At 35.7% G+C, this 21,262-nt stretch overlaps 1 protein-coding gene across 3 annotated transcripts in view; it reads right to left on the bottom strand.

Moving 5' to 3' along the window:
• Positions 1–21,262, bottom strand: part of ATP9B (ATPase phospholipid transporting 9B (putative)) — a 172,249-nt gene that overhangs the window by 24,526 nt on the left and 126,461 nt on the right. For all 3 annotated transcript variants that reach the window (XM_074829700.1, XM_074829710.1, XM_074829720.1), the window contains 3 exons: positions 20,519–20,661; positions 11,695–11,807; positions 7,809–8,057 (listed from right to left, as the gene is read on the bottom strand). In XM_074829700.1, the coding sequence (XP_074685801.1) occupies positions 7,809–8,057; positions 11,695–11,807; positions 20,519–20,661 (505 nt within the window). The remainder of the gene's footprint in view (positions 1–7,808; positions 8,058–11,694; positions 11,808–20,518; positions 20,662–21,262) is intronic.

The raw sequence follows: 21,262 nt of genomic DNA, 5'->3' as shown, positions 1-21,262 counted from the left end.
ATTAAAATGTTCTTGCAATCTAGTGTGCATAGATCAAGAACCCCTAGAATGTCAGGTAAATGCAGCGGCTGTGGCTTCTACAGAGCTTGACATATTGGATGGAGTCAGATAAAGCAATCAAAGGTTGGACAAGCACAGGAGTCTTCATTGGTGATGCTACCATTTTGTTTTAAAAAAATCATTCTTTTTATTTGCCAACAACCATTAATTTCCTAACATGCACAGATGAAATGTGTCGAGTTTTCTGCATCCAGGTTAGGGACTTACTTGAATATTTTGTGTATCTTGTCCAGCTTATCACGAAGCTTCCCTTCTATGGAAATCTGCTGTCTGGGAGACAGAAGTACACTGGTAGATATATCCTCCCACTACTGACACACGGGCATGTACCTCAATCCACTAACTGTGTAGTGTTCTCAGGACAGGTACTGTAGGTGGAGTCAAAGAGAGCTTCTGTGGTTTCTAACTTGCTAGTTGTCTTCCTCCTCAGTAGCAATCCAAAGGGTAAAGACAGCTATCCACCTCTTGTGTGACAAAGTCAAAGTAGCAACTTCCAAATTAGCAATGAAGGTAGCAACTACTTGCATTATGAGATGGAAATGCAACAGATCTGACAAAAGCTACTGAGAAACACCTCTTGTTTAGTGTTTCTTACCCAAAATTTTTCAGATATTTGTGTTCGCCACATGCCCACTGTTGAGCTCTGGTTGCCTCTGTCAGCGGTGTCTCTCCAGTAGAGGCTACCTGACCCTCAGAGCTTCCATAGTTCACAGCCCCAAATATCAAACTCTTCAATTACCACAGCAGAGATTTCCATTCAAAGTCAAATTCGGAGACTTCATATAGAAACTCTCTCAACTCAAGCAGTAACTGTGTGACCCACAATGTAACCTACAGCAGTACCAGTTCAGGAGGTCTAAGTAGCTTCTCTGAGCAGGATGATGTATCCAGCTCAGTTATCTGAGGAACGTGTGCATCGTGAGAAGGGCATGAAGAGGGGAAACTTCAGAAGCACTGTTCTTTCAGACCATGGCAACCCTGCATACTAATTCCATGTTTTGGGGACATAATCATTCCATTTGTTTAGAAACATTCATTTACAGAACTAAATCAAAACAAGCAGCTTATAAATATCTTGGGTAGTTTCTAGAAAGTTTCATAAAGTACACAAGGTTTTTAAGTGACAGTGACACAGTTACCTATTTTGTTAGTCACAAAACCTAAGCCTACTAGAGACAGAAAAATGAATAGTTAATGAATTATTATTAATGAATAGATATGGGAATAAACCCCATATCAAGCACAGAAAAAAACCCAAACCATTATTCCTGTTATGGACTCAGAACTGCATATTTAATTAGAACATTAGACTGATTTTAACCTAAAATAAATACTAGTCAACAATTTTAAAAAGCTTTAGAAAACATTTAAACTGTTAGGCCACAAAAACTTTGGTATATTTAATTTTATTGTAAACCAATTACATTCTAAATTATTTTTTTTTCAACTACGGTGCCAACATTTTCTAATTATTTTTCTACAGTAAGTTCTATTAGCCTATGACTCCTATTTAATAACCCCAGTGAAAATAATTATGTGGCAGAAAAATGCTACAAATATTTAAGCACACAAGTCAAGAGTCAAAATTAAGGCCAACATGTAAGATGAAACAGATTGTACATAGAAAGCATTTAAAGGAACAGCCATATCTTTATTTACTTTTACTCTGAGGATGAAAAAGTTAAGTACCCCCCTGCCCTATCAAATAACAGGAGTTTTGCTTCTCTCAAGAGTGGTGTTAGATGGCTTCAGGTCATTCAATCAGTATGTACAGGACTGTTCCTTACACAGCCCAACTCAAAGCCCATCTCTGAATTCTCCTGACCTTTCCCTGTGAGGGTGACTAACTTTCACAAGGAAGGGCACTCTCATTCCCTCTCCAATTAACATCTTCCTTAGCTTCCTCTGGACCAACAGGAAATATCACTTATCACCCAGCTGTCTTACTAATTTTCAGTTTGGGGAATTACAACACTAAGTCCCTTTGCTCTGTGGAAAATGGTAACTACCTCTAGTTACTTATCATCTTGGGAGCATGATGGCATAAAGAAGTCCCAGTTAAAGAAAACCCAATCTGGTCACTCGCCTTGCTTTTGGACACATGGGGTTATAGATCCACAAAGTAGAGGTATTTGAAGCACTGCTGAATCCTGAAGACCTTCAGTTACTGGATCAATCCTAAAAGGCTGTTACTGCTTGTCAGAAGACCCAAAAAATGCCCTAAGGCTCTTCTTGCTTGCTTTAGATACTACATCAATCAGGACTGGAACATGCAAACCATCATACTGCTACCAGTCCCTTTGAATTCTGGGCTGTTTGAAACTGAGCTGCTCTTTGGAACCTAATCCACTAATTTTGGTTTTTATAATAGAATATTATTTTTAGAGAGAAAGCAGAAGTGGAAAAAACCAAACAAAAAACAACAACCCACCCCACTCTTAGCTTGGGTAAACTGAAACAGAGATTGGATCCTTACCTGACTCAAACATAACCTTTTATCAATCAAGACAGAATAGCAATGTATTTCTGTGAAAAAATATTCAAAACCCTATTTAGACGGAAGGCCCTGAGTGCACCCTCCTTCCTACGAGTTTAACCAGATGCATTCAAGGTCATCTCACTGTTAAGAGCTGTGATGAAGAAACAGCTCAAAAGCCTCCATGGAGGCTGCCGTCCCCCTTTTACTTGGCTCTCATGCTTGGTCCTGAGCATGCTACACTGCAGTCACATTGCAGCTATGCCCACACTTGGCCATGTACCCCACTGTTGTGGTGCTGACAGACATGACCTCGTGGCTTTGGACCTGCCTCACTCACCAGGCTGTGGCTAATACTGGTTACTGTCTTGGGACCTGATCCTGACTTAATGATTTGACTTCTTGGCTTGAATTCAGATGTGCCTCATCACCAGAGATCTGTACAACAATCTATACTTTTGACTGCCTCTGGTTTCCATCATGAGACATGCTCTTTCCACCTCGCTTGGATATTGTGGGGCTGTACACCTCATCATTGAGGCTACTGCCTCTAGCACCCTGGCTATCATGCTCAGCTCCTGGCTTCGCTTTCCTTGTGGGCCAGACTGCCATTGCTGCTCCCTAGCAGAAATATCTAACTGCTCACTATTTACAAAGTGTTGCTCAAAAGAGTTTATGACCAACTAATTGTCACTTTCAACATACAATATCCCTTCTGAGCTAAAATCAGGTTAAGAAAAAGATATACCACCTAGCAGCTGGTGTTGGCAGTTCTCTACCCCATCCAGCATTTGGGAGTTCCCCACAGTTGTGCTGACAGCTTTTCTGGAGTCAGGCTATCAACTTGACCACTTAAACTGAAAAATGACCCATATAAATAACTGCTTCGAAGATTTTGGCATATATGAGGGAGCAGTTTGTAGGGTGAGAAAGAAGGACTAGGGATGGAAATTTTGTAAGCTAGCTTTGCTGTTCAGAAGAACTCTCATGTAACCAACTTCATTTATTTCAGAGTACTTAAGAGCATCTTCACTTCAGACAATAGGATCTACTTTCAAAATCAGGTTGCCATGTAAGGTATACAGAGGTTCTATGTGTGGTATTTTGAAGTTAAGGCTATTGGTTTGGAAACAGGGAAGAAGTGAGATTTCTTTTTCCCTCTGCCTGAGTGTTCCCAACAGTTTCTGTTTGGATTGTTCAACAACTACTCACATATGTTTCCAATCAGCACTGGTTTGTTTATATTTATAAACAATAATTTGATAACCAACATTTGCAGTTTATCACTTTTCATCGAGAAACTTAGTAATTAAAATAAAATTATTAACGTAAAAATACAGCTTGATCATGTGAAAAAACTGCTGATCAATATTCAAGACAAGCTACGGAGTAGTTATTCTTTGTGGGTCTCGAAGGTCATGAAAGTGATGGTTTTATGCCACCGAGTGATTTGCTTTTCACAATACATTGACAAAACAACACAATTAGTCTTGCTTCAATAAGCACACACAATAAAATGAATTAAACAATACAACATGTCTCATACATTACAGCTTCACTTTTGTAAACACAAAAGCTGCTTCACTAAGGGCATATCATTTCCCTGTCTGTTTTTAAATGATTGGCTTCGTACCCTTGTAATTAATTTTAGCAACTCTGTTGTTTCTGGACAGAAATGTTGGAATTAAATAACTGACCACACTTTAAGGTAGTATTTAAATATTTGAAATCCTGGAATTAGAAATGCTTGAGAATATAACAGTGCAGGACAAAGCATAACCAATAAATAGCTGGTTTATGAGAGTAAGCACTCATTAAAAATCGTGACTGATCAATCTTTTCTGACCAAGGGGAGCAAAGGTCTTCAGAGGCTCCTGTTCATAGCATGCCCCTGAATTGCTTGGGTCTGTGACCTTTGAACCCCATTGCTTTACCTACTTAGCTCATACCCTTTTATGATTGTTCATTACATTAAGGTAGCTGGCTTTCTACAGATGAGCTGAACCCACACCTATGATGGCCAAGTAGGAGCTGTTTTAATTTTTTCAGTGACTTCTCAGTGAATGTTTATTGTTTGCTATGCTACAGCTGTAGAGGACAAGTGACAGACAAATGAAACTTTCCACTCTTTCAGAGAAAATGAAATATTGATCACTTATCATAAGAAACAAAGAGCCTGGCATAAGTAGGGTTCACATTATGAATACAAAATCAGTTACTTATCTCAGGTTACTCTAACAATAGATAAATACATCTTTTATGATGAATGTACCTACTTCTAAATGTGCATACTTTGTTATGGTTATATTTTATCTGTATATGGATGCACACAAACACACACAGATGTGAAGAATTTCAAATGAATTCCTCAAGTCAATTCATTAAGGGTATAGCATGTCAACCAACGTATTACTAAACTGCTTCTTATACCTTCCTGTATGGAAGAATAGTTTATACTTACACATTATTCTCTGCTCTTTATATGCTATGGTGATACCATGCAATATTATATAATGCAACAGACAACTGTGCAAATAACATCTTCTTTCAAAAGACTGCAATCAAGCCAGATCCATAAACAAAATCTAAGAGAACAGAGTTGTAATGTTGAAAAAGTACAATGCATAAAACTGGTTAAGTCTATTAAATGATAATGTTGCTTATTAACCAAATATGTTGTGATAGGTCAGCGCTGAGGTTAAACAGAAAACATCAATTGAACCATTTCCCTAAATAAAGCTCCAGGGTGCAATATTCAAAGCACTTTATTCAATAAAAAATGCTTTTAAAATGGTACTTCGGTGATTGGGAAACATTGGCATCATCCGTCAACCTAACTGCAGGAAAGTTCAATAAGCTAAATAATGAACCATTTACATTATTTTCCTTAGGCTCCAGTGATTTGCAAACATTGCATCAATAGAACTCTTTAAAAAATTATGATAAAGACCTGCTAGTCTTTCAACTCTTAGGCTTTTTGCTGTCATGCTGCAATTTTTATGCTGTTTAAATGTTTTTTGTAGCTTCATCTTTTTATAAGACTCCATTTAGCATCAATTTCTCATTATATTAAAGCATATTTGTTCAATATGATAATTTTACTAGTGTTTCAAGTATTTGAGAAATGAAAAGGAAATTTAATGCTGTCTGTTCTAAAATGTAAGTTTTTAAATTCACTGTCATATAGTTTGAATGTATGAGTCAAGATTATTAAAAAAAACATTATTAAAAGGATACCTGCGCTTTCTCTTTGTTGAAGCACTAACAGTTTCTTTGTTGCTGATTTCCTCTTCTACTTCCCTTTCCACCCTGAGTCCCAGATCTGTCATGTTAGCACTTTATCAACTTTCCTCTTTCCAAGGTCAAATTCCCTACTGTCTTCCCAGGGCACCACTTGCATAATTCTCAAGTCTTACAGCTGTTTCCTTTAGCAAATATGGGCAGAGAATTGCTCTTTATGGTAATATTTTCAAGTTCCAAACAAGTGAATGAATATACAAAAGTCCATAGGGATAGAACAAGTGGGATAAAAAAAAAAAATCACATAGTCTCTCTCTATTGCACATCTCTTCATCTGATTTAGTAATACCTTTGGCTGTTAAAGCACAATTTTTAATTAATCCATAGCTGTCGTCATATTTTCATAACTAGATACTTGCTTGTGCAGTCTTTCATTATATCTAGTAATACCTCACAGGCTCATTACACTGATTTATTTAGCAAGTATGAGTATATGTGCATATGAAAATTTGTACACATGTGAATAATACAAGTCAAACATTATACAACTACAGTAACAAACTATATTTACGATGTATCTCTGGCATAAACAAATGCACTTCCAGCATTCTCAATTCACAATGCACATCAACCCATACTATATAACAACACAGAGAGTACTATGGATTATTGATTTTAGCCAAAGAGCAGTGTCTCAACTCCTGCCCAGAGTTTATTTTTACAAATGTTCTGACTGCCACTTTTTTATCACTGAGAACCAGCCACTTCTCTATATTCTACAGGTCTTTGACACTATGAACTGTGTTTATAGCATCTGAAATACATGTAATGCCTGCTAGTTTGGTACTACATGAAGACAGACTTGATTTTATTTCTCACATTCCTAAAAATACTTGTTAGAGACTTGTTACTTTTAGCAATTACAGCTTGCAGTTTGAATTGCTAAAGTTTTGTTAGTATTACGTATGGCGATATATTAGACATAAACCAAATTTATACAAGAATAATAGGCTATGCTGTGGCAAGATGAGGTTTGTGGAAGAAATATCAACCTGTACAGCTAGAAAAATATACAGGCTTTCAGATACACACTCTCTTCTTCACATCTTACAACCACCTTGTTTTGATTATGCTAAGCTACTGCAGCTACACCAACAACAGTACACCCAAGCTTCAGACACTGCTAGAATTTCTTTAAAACAAAGACATCCCTCAACCTGCTCACTTTCAGAGGCAAATCAGCCTTGAAATACTCTGTTTCTATTTTACTGTATCAAGTACACACATGTTTTTATAAAGTGAACAGGCTATAATTATTTTTTTATGCTTACTTTGCAGTATATTGAAACTTGAGCTTTGCCTCTCTTCCAATATATTTTTAGATGAGTTTTAGGCAATCAGTTTAGGCTCCAAAACAAGATTATTCAGAACAATAAACTCGAATCCACTGAAAGCAGTGGGATTTGTTTAAAATTTGGATTTAAATGGAAGTCAAATGCATGTTTTTATTGAAACAGGGTTTTAAATTTGTGTTACACTTGATGCAATTTTGACAGAACCCTGAAGATCATGAAGCTGCCTAGGGTTTGAAGCTCAAAAGCTTTGCAGGAGTGTTTGAGGTTTGGGGTTTTTTTCCTGTTAAGAATCTATACACTCCACTAACTGTGTCTCTAGCTAATGTACCTGGCTGTCCATCACTCAAAGCAGTTTCATATTCCCTGTTGCATGTATGTGCTATGATTCATACATGGATTAATGTTTTGAGAATACACCCAATAACTTTAATTGCAATACTCAACACAGTACTGACCCCAAAACACTGACTTCACAGACCTTTTAGTCAAATAATTGAAAACACTTATGTAACAAACACCAGATCCTTCCTACAGCTGTAGAGGAAATAAAACCAGATTACTGCTAATTTTAAAGAAACCCCAACCCAAAACACTCTTCTTTCACAGTTCTGCTCTTTTTAACTTCGCTTATCCTGTTCTTTAGGAGCTATTAAGTTTTTTCACCCTTGCATACTAACCTCATCAGGGCTGGAAGCCTGGTAAGTTCGATTTTCATCACTGAAGTCCTGATCCACCTCTGCATATTCTGTTTCTCCAGACACACCAGCCCGGGATTCATATACTGGGGTCACATTGTGGCACAGTGCAATGGCCTTCACTGCTTCGTGTATCCGACTGCTGACGCTCTTGCGGACTTTGGGTGCAGACAATTGAGGTTTCCTAGATGGTGTTGAACTCGTACCGTTTCCACTATTCTGAGAGTGCACCTTTAAGGCCCAACACAATGAACAGTAAAACAAAGTTCAATAATGGAAACAAAACATGAATAATAATATATACATTCAATTGTTCCCTTTAAAAAGGTTGATAAATGATAAGGATAGTAACCATTTATTTATTTTTTTATAACCTGTTAACTCATTCAGTTTGTGATTCATAAAACCCCTCATCTACTGTTCTGTAGATCTGATACATAACTGGGGGTTCATCACCTTGTATTTGTAGTCCGATTTCAGTAACAGAGCCTGCAGACAGTTGAAAATATGTGAAATGAAAACAAGTATGCAGTAAAAGGGGTGAACAGACTGACTGGATTCTGCAGAAAACCGTGCTTCTTCACTTCAGAATTTACATTTTTCAGTGATCCATCACAATAGCCCTTTAAAGTCCTTTATATTCTATGAATTGTTTTTTAAAAAATATTTCAGCCAGCAACCAGTTGGGTGAGTTCAGAAACACCAAAACAAAATTGCAAGGGTGGTGTTTTGTTGCTGTCCTCCTTTAGTCTCTTTGTCACCTGTATACATTCACAGGTTGGAAACTCCAATGCCATTAAATTGAAAAAAACATCTTATTTTAAATCTTCACCTAAATCTCTGTATTTTAAAGACCACCACATTGGTGTGGAACAAAAGCAAATATAATTGTTAAGTATAAATATTAGAAGTCATTAAAACACAAATATTGCTGATTTAATTTATAGCCTACACAATTCCTGTATTTGTGAACTAATGCAGTTCATATGCCTTTGCTGCAGGCTGAAATTTGTCCTTAGAAGAATGCAAATATCTAATAATCTAATATCTAATAATCATGCAAAATAATAGTTTGAAGATCACATTACTGTTGCATAACCACTAAATTAGCTTTACGTTATCCTTCAGAAATGCTCAACAACATGACTGAATTAATCTTTTAAGAGAAAGTAATATATGTTTATAATTAGTTGAAAATTACTTTGTTGGGTTTTTTAATTTTGGTGGGGTTTTTTTGGTTTTGTTTTGGTTTGTTGTGTGGTTTTGTGTTTTGTTTTGGTTTTTTTTTTTTTTTTTTCCCCTTAAAGTCAGCACATTAAATATATCGGCAGTACTACCAAAGGCTCTTCTGTTCACTCCAGGGTAACTCTGAAAACCTCTTCAGAAACCACACTTTTTTCCTCCTGACTGCAATCTGCTGAACCGTGAACATTCTGCCCATCAAATTACAGTGTTGTCTAATAAAGGGTTTAACTTTCTGCTCATCTGGCACTGCTTTTCAGCTACTGCTTTAAACCTCTGCATTTGCATTCTGCTAACGCTGATGCCATTACAGCCGCAAATAAATTAAGCTGATTTACTCCTTCTGAATTATGTTATGTTTATTGATGCTTGTATAATTTAATTTCACACAAATTCCATTAAAGATTATGCCCTCTATCACAAAATGCTTCCAGTGGGGAAATATAATCAGGTTATAATAGATTTGTGTGTTACATTAAGATGACAATAGTCTAGTAGGTCCACTGTAATAATAAAACAGAACACAAACAAGGGATAAAATCAATGTCACACAAGAACCACTGCCTAGCTAACTGGCAGCTTCTATTATCATACATTACATAAAAACCTCACTATACTTTTTCAGATTGAAACAATTGTTTAATAGTTGCTTGTTTTGTTACTGAGACTCCTTCATTTTTCTGTTTTAAAGAGTTGCTACCAACACACGCATAATTAAAGCATTATTTAAACATCAAGCAGTGTTATATAAAACTGAAAGAAAAAGGGAGTTCCAAGAAAGTTCTTTTCATCATCTACTAACAGCAAACCTAGATTTGGGAAATCTTTTCCCACAATTGAGAAAAAAGCTTCCCTCACATTTCTTACTTTTAAAAATTTCAGTGCCAAATACGTTACATTTATTAAAAACTTAATTAACCATGAGTATCACTCATTAAATTTTACAGCAAGCTAGTAAAAGCTTTAAGCAAGTAAGAATTCCAGGGACAGTGCAATTCTTTTCAGACAGCATACTTAACTGCAAAATATGAAAACAGTGTTAATGAGTGTGCCTCCTCTAGAAGACTGGTTCTTAGTTGTCAAACTCAGTCAGAGCTAGGTGTGCCAGCTCAAGACTGCCACTTAGTATTATTTATTGCTACAGTTGTTACTGTGAATATGGTGAATACTATGTTTGAGTGATTTTTATAAACGTAGCCAGGTAGCAATTACTTTCAGTAACCTATTCTGAACCAAATTTGGACCGCTCGTCTTTAGGTAAAAGAGCTCCGCATCTCATTTCCAAGGCATATTATTGCATCCCAGTTACTATTCATGGCTACACCTACTAAGAATTAAGCTGAAATAGATTTATCCAAGGAAAAGGTATTAAAGAAGTGGATTTGTTTATCTGTTTAGATGGGAAAATAATACAGAAATTGAAGCTGCAGACTAAAAACTTGTAACATACATTGCTTACAGACTGCTTTCCCTCCTGCCTCTCTTCCCAAAAGTTACATAATATTAACTGAGTCCAGCGTGGTGTCAAACAGCTGCTTTTTAATTTTTATTTTAAGCAAATGAGAAGGCAGCCATAGTTCAAAACACAGTGCAACTAAAGATTCAAATAACTTGTTGATACTACAATCCTTTTACAAGAGAAAATGAGGACACAGACAAGGTCAGTCTACAAACTTAACTGGGTCAGCCAGTCATGTTTGGTTATCCAAGTTAACTATGGAAAAGAACTTTTATATGAAGTTTTATTATCATACTGTACACAACATGCGGAAATATTAGTTAACCTATCATTTATTTTCTCTTCTGTCAATTTTTTCTTTTTTGTTTCAAAGAATAGAAATAAAAAGTAAAATACCCTTCCTAATCTCAGAATGAAATCAGGCGCTTCAAAAGGTTTGCAGAAGGCACCCAAGTAGTGTACATATATGGGAGATGCAAGTGATGCTTGCAGAATTCCATCTTTCTTCTTCATCCCACAACTGACCCAAGACAGACAGGGAGTCACAATCCTCTTGTACACTTTCCAGATCAAGCACTCTCGTATATCACCAGAACACCTCGCTCTCAAGCAATATGGAATTTTCCATTCCTCCCCCTTACCCCCCACCCCGAGTTTTATGCTGTTTGCAATCATCTTAATTTTTTTAAAAACACTTTTTAGATATGCTTTTATAAATTTTGACAGTTATTTTTTTTACTTTTTGGTTATACCAATTAATGTGGTTTTTTGATGTCTATTCTTGATGAGTATCTTCAAAGAGCCAATTCTGTTTGTCTTGTTCTGGACGCTCACTTGTGATTTCTAGTCTCAATAATGAATAGCTTATGCCTAGATCACTTGGCAGGAGAAAGACTGCACTGCATAGACAGGTTAACACAGATTTCTGCTAGTGGGGAATAGAAAAGTAAACTCCTTTAAGTGGGTATTACAAGGAATATCAGAATCAGGAGAGAACTACATACTGTCTCACATTTTTCCCTTTCATCATATTTGTTAAGAGATACTTACAAATGAAAGAACCTTCATAGCATCTCAAATTTCTAGACATGATCAGTAACAATAATACTTCAATGCTGTTTAAAAATATCTCAGTATTAAAGGTAAATAATTTATGAAATGAGATACCTGTGAATAAGAATTTATAATATGACTCTGAATTTCATCCATTGTGTCTGTTCCATAGGACACAGTACCTAGGTGGAGGCGCTTAAATATCATCTCATTCTGTGTAAGTGTTCCTGTAATAAAGAAGTAGTATATCACAAAGCAGCAAAAAATTACCATGAGGCCACAAAAAACCTCCCCAAACCTTTCTTTTGGAAAGAAGGAATGAATCATGAGTTAGCATCAGTTTAGTTAATTAAAGGAATGTTTGTGGTGAAAGATCAGAGTTAGTCATACTAGAAGAAATCACTGGTTCCACCTTCAAGCTGATTCTGCCAACACAACTAAATCACAAGCTTGAAAAAAGGCAAGAACTTTTCATACAAAAGATAGAAAATATAGAATCTGGATGGAACTGACTCTCAAAAGCCAATGCAAGAGTTTGTACCATGTACCAGAAAATCTAAAGCAAAAGCAAAACCAAAACCCCAATCCCCCAAATTCATACAGATATCCTGCACTTCGTGTACAAAGGCAGACATTCTGGCAAACAGGTGCATTCAGTGTTATCTTAAATAAGCCATTAAGACCTAACATCACTTCCAAATGTGATAGATTTAGCCTCCAACCGGAATAAGCCAGAATAAACAAAATCAGTGTTTTCAGAGCTCACTTCACATTTGTAAGAAACTACAGGGTGTCAGTCACAGACTGACACTTTGCGTCCACCTCTGCCAACTAGTCACAGCCTCTCGGTTCTCTAATTGAGGGGTGGGGGCTTCAGCCTTCCATGATGGTGCACATCAGGCAGAAAGAGGTCACTACCGCCTAGCTTCCCATGGTCAACTTACAAAAGATTATTTTGATAATGGCCCTTCCTAAAGCTTCTTTTCTATGGTTGCTCAGTGAAATTAATATAGTATAAAGTTATTCTTCTATCTAACCATACAGTTGTGGGTCATTAAAATATATAAATCTGATGATAAAAAAAGTAAACAGAACATGGTACCAAAAGTGACATTCTTGAAGCTTCTACAATATTTTTAATATGGAGCATATGATAATTATCTATAAATAAAAATTGCAGAATAAAGTATTTCATATTAATTTTATTTATCTAGACTATTTTTATATCATGTCTTTGTCCCAGTATGCCAAAATACACAGTAAGCCACAAGAGAGAAGACTAAAAGCATGACATACGCTATAATTACTATCTGGAAAACAGAACTGTTTGGACAGTTAGCATCCAGTTTATGCATCTATTGGGAAAGAACGATTAGTAATCTTCAAAGATTCGGTAGGGCTGTAAAAGTCTCTCATCTTTCTCAGTTATACTTGAGATGTCTACCACTCCTACTCCCTGGTAATATCTGTACAGTGACACTTCATCCCAATTGTCGTACCATCATCCTGCACTATCAGATCACGTTTTCCCATGTTACCAGCACTAGATGATGATTCCAAATTCCCCCTCTACCATTAAAAAAAATTACCCTTCCCATTCACTCTTCCTTACATGCTGTTGAGGATTTTTTTTTCTATAGTCATATTATTTGAACTTTTAAAAATATTTAAAATAAGGCTTATGTGAAATGCATAAATTCTCCACAAAATATGCATAACATTATGAAAAATTCACATGAGAATTAGAATACTCCCAAGGTTGGAAAACTGCCCAGAAATACAAAGTTCCTGATCTCTAGAATTAGCAAGTCAGAATTTTTTTGTTACTTTTATACAAGGGGTAAGAAGATTATTTTGTTTTTACAGTAGTCTTATAAAACCATGAGAAATTCTGTCTTTAGAAAGCTGTACTTTGAGTCCTTTTGTTAAATTTGTTCGTGAAATTTTTTACTTTAATGACAGACTAGAAAAATACAATCGCTAGTTTGCACATGAGAAACATGAAAGTTTCCACTAACAAACATGAGACTAAAATCTCCATTTCCAAAAAAAACCCCAAACCCACCTACTTTGTTCAATAATGTTTATTGCAAGAAATTTCCAAGTAAATCTGCATCACCTTCCTTACTTTCCAGTCATACTAATATCTTCTCACTGCCCTTAACTGTGCCAAGCCTTTGGATTAAAATAAACATTCCCTAGGAGTTGTGAAACTAAATGCTACTCAAAACTTGAGACAGCAGGCAACTGTCAAATTTGCTTCCCACTAGTTCTGTAATTGCTGCTTGGGAAAACTGAGCAGGAAACAAAATTAGCCCTATGATTATTATATGGAAAGATTATTTCTTCTGACACCATTAAATCAGTCCAACTCCAAATCATGCTTGGTGAGGGAAAGGTAGATAGGTGGAAAATTTGTGTGTTCCCTCCCCCCAACCTCTTCTCAGCAAGTAGAAAAGAAAAGCTTCTGAGTAGAAAAGTATGGATCTTCCTATCCTGCAACAATCAGAAGCCAGGGAAGGAGGTTTAGGAAAAATGCGGGAGGAAAAAAATCAACTTGTAAAGACAGAAATAAACATTCCAGCAATTCTGATTCAATATTTGCATCTTATATATATTACTTATACAAGCCTTTTTATCAGCTACAGTAATAGGAAACATCTATGACATACAAAAAGAGGCTACAAAAACACCTGTACCTGCTACACAAAATTGTAATCAAAAAAAAAAAAGACTAAAAAAAGCAAAGAAAGAAAAGAAGAGAACAAACAACAATTACAGTTTGCTCATGCTTCTTAAGACTAGTGTAAGGCTTTCAACAATAGTCACAATAAACCGGACATCTTATTAGACAAACATGGGTAGCTGCATTTATGAAAGAGCTCCTAAAAGTTTCTGCAGTAAATCAAAATACACCTTTTTCAGTCATCCACATGGAAGTTTCACCATGTATATAAATTTAGAATTTACTTCTACATTCTCCTAATGAATGAAATACCAAAAATAGGACAGAAACATTCCCAACAACTTGTTCCAAATATTAAATGGTGACAATCAGTCACATTTTAACTTTAGCAGCAGTTCTGTCTTAAATTTTAGTTTTTTAGTTGAAGAGTAATACACCATGACGAAAACCCCACATCTTTCACTTTATGCCCCCAAATGCAAGCCCTTCAAATATCTAGAGGTAGATTTTCTAATATAGCTCACTTTATAATGAAAAGCAACCCAAAACTGAGCTCTCTAGTCTGCTCAAGGTGATAAGTACTAAAGAACAGTGAAAGAGCTTTCTATTTCTAATATTGCTTTTTCAAGACCTACTTATCAATTCCACACTTTCAGAACATGGCTAATATGAAGAGTCAGTAGATAAAAAAGCTTATTTTAGAAAAGCTTCCAGAAATTATGCTAATGAATATACGATCTACTACTACTATTATACATTCTTAAACTTTGCTCTGAAATGCAGGTACCATACAAGGAATATATCCTGACAAAAAGTTAGTATACAATTGCTGAAGAAAAATTTAGTATGTTCTTTAATGAAGCCAAGAGCTTTTTTTTTTTTTTCCCCCCCCTACAATTGTATCATTAAACACAGAGTAAAGCAGGCAAAGAGGAAATTAATTTCTAAGGAAAAAGTCCTGAAGGCATCATTCCCTGGGTGGCAACAGATGTGATTCACAACAGAGCAGTAGTTTTTTTTATTTTGTTTTTGAGAAGCAGATGCAGATCTTTCTCATCCTATACTACTAGATGGTAATTTGGACCAATACCAACAATCTAAAAAGGCCAAAACAAAAAAGCAAGAAAATATGTACAGCAGAAGAATTAATAACTTTGTGAGAAATTGAGAGGGTGAGTAACTTTTAATAAAAATATGAGTACTTGGTTTGAGCTATTTGCTTAAACAGCAAATAAAAGTCAGTGTAAATGTGAACATTTCTATGGAAACTTTAAGGGAGATCAGGCCCAATGCTCTTAATAATTAGACTGTTGGCAACAATCTGGAGATATAAATTCTTTATATGAACCCTGGAATAAATATAACCTGGTATAGAATGTAAAAAGAAAATGAAAATAATCATGGTAAACACATATATGGAACATGTCTGCTCACTTACCAACAGGCCATAAACCTAACTACCACAAAACCTCAAACCAAACAAACCCCAGTACAACCCATTAAGAATGAGGGCAAAGACAAAGAGGGCTGACATATGGTTATTCCTTCCTGGGCAGAAGGTAACAGTAGAGGTAACAGGTAACACAGTTATGCAGTAGCTATTTCCTCTGCATCTTCTGGTTCCCACAAGAATGACAGCAATATCTAAGAGCAACATCCATGCTCATTGGCTATACCGTTCATTTTCAGCCCATGGGAGTCCAACAGAAGCCACAAAGTAAGGATTCCTTTGACTGACCTACTTTGAGTGCATGTCTGGAAGTTTCCCGTAGGATCTCTCCATCAAAACTTTCCATTTCTAGTCTGCTCTACTCACCCTGCAACCTTAGTGGTACTAAAAATCATAGAGTTAGAGGAAGTGTAAGGGCAATAGTGTGAATATCCATCAAAGAGAAGTGAGGAAACATTCTATCAGCATTTTTTTTAATTACCCCTTCTCTGTGGTAGCTTATGTTGAACAGATAAAGACTCAATTAAAGTATACCTTAAAAGATTAATTTTCAGAAACAATTACTGAAATTCACTATTCTAATAGTACCTTACATTAGGCACATTTAATGAAAAAGCTCATATACACTATCGTGTAAAACAAGGATTTACCAGAAAATCAAGAATCCCATTGCTCTATGCATCTGTTCAACTATTATATCTGTTAAGTATCTCATTTGGTCCAAACACCCGCTAAAATGTTAATTACAGAACTCAAATACAAGTGCATGCATTAGTAAATAACTACACTTGGAAGACTCTACATGTTTGTTTTAGCTGAATACTTTGGTACTTGTTGTGAACAACAAAAGGTTTGCCATCCTATATCCTAAGCAACAAAAATGTTCAATAAATATTGCCAAATATTTTTATTTTTCTTTCATGATTAGAATCTTTTTGTACCCCAGAGAGGTCGAGATATCATGCTTAGCTGCCCTTGGAAAATGCTGGAAGCCGCTCCCCCCCGTAACCGTGTTCCACCCCACTCCCCCCTCCCTGCCATAATGGATGATGCCTTTCTGTCAAACTTATATGTGATTCAAGTCCAAACAACATGGCATTTTGGGTAATGGATGCTATAATTAAAATGTGAGTCCTAAAAAACCTGTTGTTTTAGTGGGTGTTTTTAGTAATGGCTTTGTTCTACATGAAGATAAAAACTCCCTAACAAAGGAATTAATGTATTGCTTTAATAGGCTGCACCCTGAGTTAAGTTTTAAAATTTATGAGTTCTCTGCAGCATTGTTCTTTAAACAATGGCATTGTCAAATGCAACCAGTGAGAAGATTAAAGTTCTCCCAGCAGATTAAGTACAAATTATCTGTCCTCCTGTTTCAGCATCATTTGTTCATTTATCACATAACGTCTAGTATTTCTGGTCAGTGTCAATATGCTCTGCATCCTTGCAGTTAACAGATGTCTTCTCTTGTCGAATGAATTACTTTATGTTTCACGCACTGGTGGCCGCAGATGTGTCACTATAGCAACATCATTAATTTCAGATCTTACCGGAAACATGCACTCCAATCAAACCTAATTATACCACATTGCTTTCTTGTCCCACAATAAGGAAACTATAATGCAATTATTGGGATACTTCATTTTCTATTCTGCTGTGGCAAATGAGAGAGCCACTGTGATGGACGCTTCTTGTCAAAAAGCTTATTGATGAAGCACAAACCCAATTTACAATCATACAAAGGACTACCTTGCAATTACGTTAGTAATGCAATGCTCCTTAGACTCAACAACTAATTCTCAATCATTTCCAGCGAAGCTTGGACCACAATATAAGATTTTTGTGGACAGTTCTCTGGATTCCCTTTCATTTTCAACATTGAGAAAAACTTCACCTGTTTGCATTTAACTTGATCAGCCTTTTAGTCCTGCTTTTTAGTAGCACCCACTTGGACAGACCTACAAAATTGGCCCTCTTCTTTCTCTGACAGTCAAGCCTTGAGGGGGCAGAAGAACAGAATCAACTGGTTTCTATGACTAGAACTGAAAATTCAAGTGCAAAAATACTGAAGTCAGCTCTCATGAACAATGTATAATCATGCAGAGGCAATCATGGATTAACTGTACACATTCAGTTCATTACTCAACACTGTGTTTCACATTTATGATAAAATGTAGAATGAGACCAAACGTATTCAGGAAAGGAAACTAGAAGCAACTACCGATATACTCAGGTAAAAAGTACATTGGCTACATGTTTGTCCAGAATTAAAAATAGTTTAAAATTTGCAGGACATTTAAGACTAATGATATTGAGCAGTGTTCCTCATCACAATCTGAAGGGCAGCGTGGCCTGCAAGGCCACGGTCAGTGTTCTGAAGCTGGTGATGTTTGCTGGACTCCAGGCTTATTTTCACTTACATCAGCTTTCAGCTAACACTTGGATAAAAGTGCATAGGGTGAGACTGCTGACTTTTAGTCCAAAACATTTTGGAACTACTGCCCTAGAATACTGCTTTTATTTTCATTTTTGCATCATTAACTTACAGATTCAGACCTTGCTCCAATAGACTTCAGTGCTCTGAAAAGCCTTTGAGGTTGAATGCTAGCAATCTTCCAAACTATTCATAAATACATTTGCTGGTAAAAGCCTTTTAACATTTGTCTATTTAACAATAGACTTAAGTATGCTCTCTGAAAGGCCAGAATACAAGTGCTTCTTCTTAAAATTAAACAGAACTACTGTGATTGCAAGTGGCATGATGTGGATTGAAAAAAAACCCAGAAAAAAATTAGAAGCAAAACAAGGTTGTTTCTCTTTGTATATGCAGTCAATAAAATGTATCTTTTCAAAGCTTTATAGATGTAACACAGTATTTTTGCTTTGAAAAACCCAATATCACTAAATTTTAAGTTGCAAAAAAAAAAAATTTAAGGAGAAAAACTTTGTTTTTAATTACTGTTGTATTAGGTTAAGTGTATTGGTTGTCTTTCTGGAAGTAGAACTGCAGCAGCTTTTTTTAATTTCTTTTTCAAACAATCTTCTATTTCTCAAACAGGGTAGTAGGCACATACACCTTGAGGAAAAGACGACAGTAGACTAATCTTTGTGCCTCAGAATATAAACTGGTCACCAGAGTAAGAATATAATTCCTGCATTGCAGAGTTGGGTGAATGAACTGTTAGCATTTTATTTAGCAAGCCTCAAAATTTGCAGTGCTGTCTCACTGTAATCAGAATACCTCAACACTTGAACTGCATTTCCAGTTTGGTATGGTAACTAGATTTTCTATCAGAAAAGTTTAAGAAGTATATGTTGGTTTGATTACAAAGTAGCGCTTTGGGCAAATGAACTCTACTGCATTGTTTTGAAAATTCATTATTTTTGAACATACTTCTTTTTCCAAACATATGCTGTAAATTACATATTTCAAGCCTTTGATAAGACAGCACTCAGTTACATAAATTATCATGATGAAGGGTGCAATTAAAATCAATAAGCAGTTTCAAATAGCACACAAATCATTAGCTAACTGAAATAAAACTTGTTAAAAGAAGAATTGTTCACTTGCTTTGAAGAATTACCACACTATAATTAGCAATACGCTTTTCTATGTGCTAAGAAAGGTGGCAGTTGTCTTTATCTTTTACAAAATAGAAGAATAGCATTCAAAAGTGTATAGGGTAACATATGTACCTATAGAAAAAAATGAAAGTGTGTTTTGAAAACATGACAATACATTAAATTTACATTTCATTTCAAAATATACAGTAATGGAAGTGTTCAGCATGGGAGAGAATGTGGAACTATTTCAAACAGAAGGAGATGTAAACTGTGTATTATTCTCTCTGAACTGTATAACATAGACCAACTCCTGCCCCCTCCCCCCAAATGCTTTCTCACCATTTTGAACTATATTTTACTTAGAACTACTAAAAAATTTCTTCAGCTGTTTGAGAAACAACTTTCTTAGTTCAAATGTTCAGCTTCTTAAAAAAAACAGTATGTCTACCAGAACTGATTTATTCAGTCTCAGAAAGAATGAAGAAAGGAGAAGAAATACTGTATTTCCTAGAGAATTTAACTTGTTATTTATGATGATATTTCCCAAAATAAACTTTAAGATTCCTTAAATACATCTAGAACTAAGAGCATGGTAAGACTAACAAGTTTCAGTCATAACGGCAGACAGCAGCACAGTGCAAACTATTACTTCTTCACACACTTACCTACTTTGTGATCCTGGTAAGGACTGCGTTTTCCAGGATACTAGGTCAGGTATAGTAACACGCTATAGTTATGAAGATGAAATCAGCTGTAGAACTGGTGTTTGTAAAATAAGGAGCAACTAACTTCATGGGGATAACATGTCATTTTGGAGGCTGATCTCATTACTTGTTTCGGCAATTACTTGCTCTCTCAAAGGCCATTCTTAACTTTCTATTATACAATGTTGCAACAGAAATGAGGTGCACAATAAAATAGCATCCCGAGTGCTGATCCAGAGTCTTTTCAGAGTAAGATATATGGTACTCTTACTAATGCTATCCAGTGTTCTGTTACTATAGCAGGAGTGTTCCTACCAGAATAAATCAAATTACTGCCAAATACTGACTTTCACATGTAAGTACTGGCCTACCTAAGCCTACAGGCACTGGTACAAAAGTCCTGAAGCACATGCTCAAAATTTTAGAGAAAAATAAAAATCAGCAGTCTAAATCTACTCTTACAACATATTCAAATATAGAATAAAGTTTAGAAATTTTAGAAAAGTCATCACATTTCAGAATTGTAACCTGATATACCTGTTTTATCCGTTAGTAAATAAACTAATCGTCCCAACTCTTCTGGTATGGTGCTAGTTCGAACAACTGTTCCAGGAATATTGTCATCTTTCATAATCATCCACCCATAGGCTGCCTTACCCATGTCCAAGTTCACACGTAAACTGCAAAGGAAATTTATACCATAATCAGCGTGAATATTAGGCAAAGTGAAAGTTACAACTATAAAAATAAAACTAGAAGCTCTTTTTAGGATACCTGAAAAAAAATCTTTAAGATTTTTAAGTATATGCCACAAAAATTTTGAAACAATGCTTTTGTTATGTGTTTGTAGAGTATATATCACATTAGAAATTCAGGCTCCATCTCAGACTTTTAGAAGCTATTGCAATACAAGCAAATGCAGCACCGTGCCTTCTGCATGAGACAGATTGCAACACTTTGTAGAGATTCTTGACATAATTACATTGCTACACTTACACATATAAGATTATTATAAACACTTTATCATAAACAAGCCCCAATCCCTATTCAAGTCACAGTTTTTATCTGTTAAAAAACCCCCACAACATCTATGTTTTCTTTATGACATGAAAGTACAAATATTTTTGTACCTCTTCAAGTCAGTTATGGAAAAAACTACTTTTCTTTAGGAAAGTATAACTACATTTCTCAACTTCTCTTGTAGTCTTGAAGTCAGGCACGTGTTGATTTCTGTTGACCCTGCTCTAACAGAAATACTGAAAAAACAGCTAGGACAGTGGC

The sequence above is a fragment of the Strix aluco genome, chromosome 1, assembly GCF_031877795.1.
Source record: "Strix aluco isolate bStrAlu1 chromosome 1, bStrAlu1.hap1, whole genome shotgun sequence".
NCBI classification, from domain to species: domain Eukaryota; kingdom Metazoa; phylum Chordata; class Aves; order Strigiformes; family Strigidae; genus Strix; species Strix aluco.
Note: the sequence above shows the minus strand (reverse complement) of the source record. Positions and strands in the feature narration are given on the sequence as shown.